The following is a 4444-nucleotide window of genomic DNA, read 5'->3' on the forward strand; positions in this document are numbered from 1 at the left end:
CACCCACCCATTTAGGCTACTGGTTTCCATTGGAACATCTGCTGTAATGACAGTTTTGTTTTTCAAAACTTTTTCTCTAATTTGCAGAAACTAGGAGTGTCCTTTAGATTAAATTAAGTTAAAATAAGTTTCAGAATTATTCAGAAGCTGAATGTTTTTCTGGGATACCATTCTTTTTCATTTAGATGTTTGTCTTTTACTGTTTAAGGATTTTTAAAATACTTTAGAATGTCTACCTGATTAAATATTTTGGAGCTTTGCATAACTAGAAAATATATATGTATGTATAAAATGGCATTTAAATATTTTCTTAATTTACATGACTTCTCTAGGTTTTCTACAAGTCACAATTGTAAGTGTAAATCAGCTTTGAATCAATTTACTTCCTCATACAGTATATCTTGATTGTCTAAGACCATAATTTGTATTTTTTTATCATATTTGAATAATTATTTTGTCCTATTTTGATGCCCCCTGGTTGAGAACCACTGATATAGATGGAATCAAAGCTAACAGACTAATAGAGACCACAAAGGTCTTTAATACAGTATGAATTCCATCAGTACCTGTTACTCCGTTTTTCTCTCTTACAGGCAGGCTGATGTGCGAAACGGCATGTTCTTTGGCCGGGCTAAGCAGCTCTGTCCTGATCTGCAGTGTGTCCCATATGACTTCCAGGCATATAAAGAGGTGGCACTGTCCATGTATGAGACCCTGGCCAGGTACCAGATATAACTTTTTTTGGATTGCTACATTATTCCTAAACCCAGCAGACAAATGCAAAAATTATCTTGCTTCATGGTTGCTTGTTTTATAGTTACACTCATAACATTGAGGCACTGAGTTGTGACGAGGCGCTGGTAGATGCCACAAAACTTCTGGTTGAGCTGGGGGTTACTCCTGATGATCTAGCACGAGCCATCCGTGAAGACATAAAGGAGAAGACCGGTTGCTCTGCCTCAGTTGGAATGGGTAAGAGAATTTATTTAGTGACCCTTATTTTGTTCCAAACCTTTATGACTTTCTTTCTTCCATGGAACACAAAAGGAGAAATAAAAAAAAATGTGCTGCTCTCTTTCATTCTCTTTCCATGCAATTACAATGAATAAGAATTTTGAAAGGATGCAAAAGCACCATAAATGTATCATAAAACTAATGAGCTATATTCCGTAAGTCTTCTAAAGCCAAACAATAAAATTGTACTTCTCACATGAGCTTTCATGAACATGCCAAAGTCAGGTACAGCAAAACTACTTTTTTTGGAGCTTGAGAGTTTTAGTCCTCATTTACTTACTTTTAACTTGAAAAGAGTGCCTGGGGTATTCTTTAAAAATTCACCTTTCATACAAGTCATAGAGGTTTGGAACAACATGATGGACATGAAGTTTAATGACAATGCGTTTTATTGTAACGAAGTTGCTAGTGCGCTTTCATCTCTAATAGCTTTTGTAACTTCCCTTCTACTTCTTATTAGGTTCCAACATCCTTCTTGCTCGGATGGCAACTCGTAAGGCAAAACCAAATGGCCAGTACTTCCTCAGATCAGAGGAAGTGGATGATTTTATCAGGGATCAACCTGTCTCCAGTTTGCCTGGTAAGAACAGAGCATCTTACATTCACTACCATTCAAAAGTTTAGGTAGTTTGGAACGATTTTTAAATGTTTTTGAAAGTCATCTCTTATTCTCACCAAGGCTGCATTTATTTAATAAAAAGTACAGCAAAAGTAGTAATACTGTGAAATATTATTACAAAACTAACTGTAAAAATAACTTTTCTCTTTTAATATACTTTCAAATATAATTTATTCAGCCATTACTCCAGTCTTCAGTGTTACATGATCCTTCAGAAATCATTCGAATATGCTTGTGCTCAAGAAACATTTCTGAAACCGTTGAAAACAGTTGTTCTGCTTTTTGTGGAAACTGACACATTTTTTCAGGATTCTTTGAAGAATAGAAAGTTTAGAAGAACAGCATTTATTTGAAATAAAATTTGTAACATTGTGAATGTCTGTACTGTCACATTTGATCAATTGAATTAATCCTTCCTGAAAAAAGTATTAATCTTACTGGTCTGAAACTTTTGAATGGTAGGGTATTTTAATCTGAATGCAGTGTTTTACAGTGGAATTTATTGCTGTATTTGTGTATGTGTGGACCGGTGCTTCTGTGTTCTTATGTGCAGGTGTGGGTCGCTCAATGAGCTCCAAGCTGACCTCCCTGGGTGTGAGTACCTGCGGTGACCTGCAGCAGTTGTCCATTTCTCGACTGCAGAGGGAGTTTGGGCCACGGACAGGACAGACACTTTTTCGCTTTTGCAGAGGACTGGATGACAGGCCTGTGCGCAGCGAGAAGGAGAGGAAGTCTGTGTCTGCTGAGATGAACTACAACATTCGGTTCACACAGGTTTTGAAGTTACAGCAATCATTGCAAATCATCCTGTATCTGTCATTGTCCTCAGTCCGTTGACCTCTCTCATAAGTTTCCCATTACCGCTAATACTTTGCTAGGTTGAAGAGGCGGAGTCTTTCCTTACGAACCTATCTATGGAAGTGCAGAAGAGGATGGAGGGGGTGGGGCTTAGAGGTCGCCGTATTACACTGAAGGTCATGATGCGGAAACCAGGGGCTCCAGTAGAGCCAGCCAAATATGGTGGCCATGGGATATGTGACAACTTTGCCAGGTGACTTGCACCAGGATAAATTAACAATGTCCTATCAAATAACCAGTGCATTTGTTTTTGGGTAGTGATCTGCTACAGATCATTTCTATTGTGACGTACATCTGAGTGAAACGGATTATTAAAAAAGAAAACATTTTGGTTCAATTTGTGGTTGTTGATTGAATGGAGACAGATCTGAATGCAAGCTTGCAGTTGATTAGTAAGAAAGCTGTGGTGTTTAAGCAGACTAATGAGTAGAGTTTCAAGTTATGACATTTTGATTAAGAATTATGGGGAAAAAATAAAAAAATGAAACACATGCATGGATGAATCATTCACAATAAGTTCAATAACATGCATTTAGAAAACAGGCTCAATTTACATTTAAAATTCTGGCTAATACCAGTAAGCTAAAGGTAATTCTTTTCATGTTGTACTATTAAAATTCTATACAATTTTGTCTAAATATAAAATATCTGATTTTAGTTTTTTAGTTTTTATGCGGCAAGTGAATTTAGGCATCATTGTAACGTACAATATGAATTTTTTTTTTTTTTTTTTTTTTTTTACTTTTGCTTAAGGAAAGAAATTATTCAATTATAAGTGTTTTTCAATATTAACTTTGTTACATGACAGCAAAGGTAATTAAAATTTAAAAAGCAGAAAAAAAGCAAAAATGAGTATGCACAATTAAACATCCAATATCAACCGATATAGATTTAATTAACTTTAATTTAAATCTTTAATATTGACTGATAAGCAAACTCTATTTTTTATATATGTTTGAGATTCTCAATACTGTCACATTGCAGGTCTGTTTTACTAGCTCAGCCCACTGACAGTGGTCAGCTGATTGCAGCAGAGGCCATTAAGCTATTCTATGCCATGAAGCTGGATGTAAAGGACATGAGGGGAGTGGGACTGCAGGTGCAGCAGTTGGAGGGATCATATGCAGACCCATCAGGACAAGGGCCCTCTCGTGGTCGCTCGATCAAAGACCTGCTGCTGGCCAAACAGCCTGCCCACAGCCCCAGGAAAGACCCTCTAGCACAAGGTCAGAGCAGTGTGATTAGGACAGAGTTCTTCAAATCCAGCCCTGGACTGTTCTGCAGAGTTTTGATCTAACCCTGATCAAACACACCTACCGGTTACTCTGAAAACCTTGATTTTTCTGCTCAGGTGTGTTTGATTAGGGTTGGAGCTAAACTCTGCAGGGCCAGAATTGAAGAACCCTGGATTTATAGGATATGAAGTGTAGGATTCATGTTGTTATCTAACTCTTAACATACCTTTCTTGTTGCTCGTATTTTAGATGGTTTAACCGGCCCTTCTTCATCCAGAGCTTTCTCCTCCAATCAGGAGAGAGTTACCCCTCCATCATCACCACCTTCCACCAGCTCGGATCCAATGCCTGGAACAAGTAAAGGAGGTCTTCACCATCCACACACCCCCAACCATGTCAGGACATACCTAAACGTCAGCATTGAGGTGCCATCCCCCTCTCAGGTTAGATTCTCCTCGCTTGAATGCACCTCAGGAACAAAAAGAAGAAAACTTCTGTTTTTTTATTTCAAGTATTTTTTGTGTGAGCAATTAACTAAGTGACACACAAATGTAGTATTTCCTGTTGGTGCAAATATTGTTGACAGCTCTTAATGTGTCCTTAAAAATGGATGTTGTTTTTGTCATTTTGCAGACAATAAGGATGAAATAGAGCTTTGTGTGGTTTCTTTGTTGATTTATTTTTATTTAGAATGTTTATTGACTGTTTACTGTTTAGT

The 4444-nt window shown here is 37.4% G+C and overlaps 1 protein-coding gene across 1 annotated transcript in view; it reads left to right on the forward strand.

Annotated features, from left to right (window-relative positions):
• Positions 1-4169, forward strand: part of LOC107712251 (DNA repair protein REV1-like) — a gene marked incomplete at its 3' end in the record, with an annotated part of 11544 nt that extends 7375 nt beyond the window's left edge. The window contains exons 10-16 of the mRNA XM_016517434.1: positions 594-722; positions 818-972; positions 1475-1594; positions 2187-2407; positions 2512-2684; positions 3476-3717; positions 3976-4169. Coding sequence (XP_016372920.1) covers positions 594-722; positions 818-972; positions 1475-1594; positions 2187-2407; positions 2512-2684; positions 3476-3717; positions 3976-4169 — 1234 coding nt within the window. The remainder of the gene's footprint in view (positions 1-593; positions 723-817; positions 973-1474; positions 1595-2186; positions 2408-2511; positions 2685-3475; positions 3718-3975) is intronic.
• Between the last annotated feature and the right edge of the window lie 275 nt (positions 4170-4444).

Source organism: Sinocyclocheilus rhinocerous, unplaced genomic scaffold (assembly GCF_001515625.1).
Source record: "Sinocyclocheilus rhinocerous isolate Xijiao unplaced genomic scaffold, SAMN03320098_v1.1 scaffold2583, whole genome shotgun sequence".
In the NCBI taxonomy this organism is placed as follows: domain Eukaryota; kingdom Metazoa; phylum Chordata; class Actinopteri; order Cypriniformes; family Cyprinidae; genus Sinocyclocheilus; species Sinocyclocheilus rhinocerous.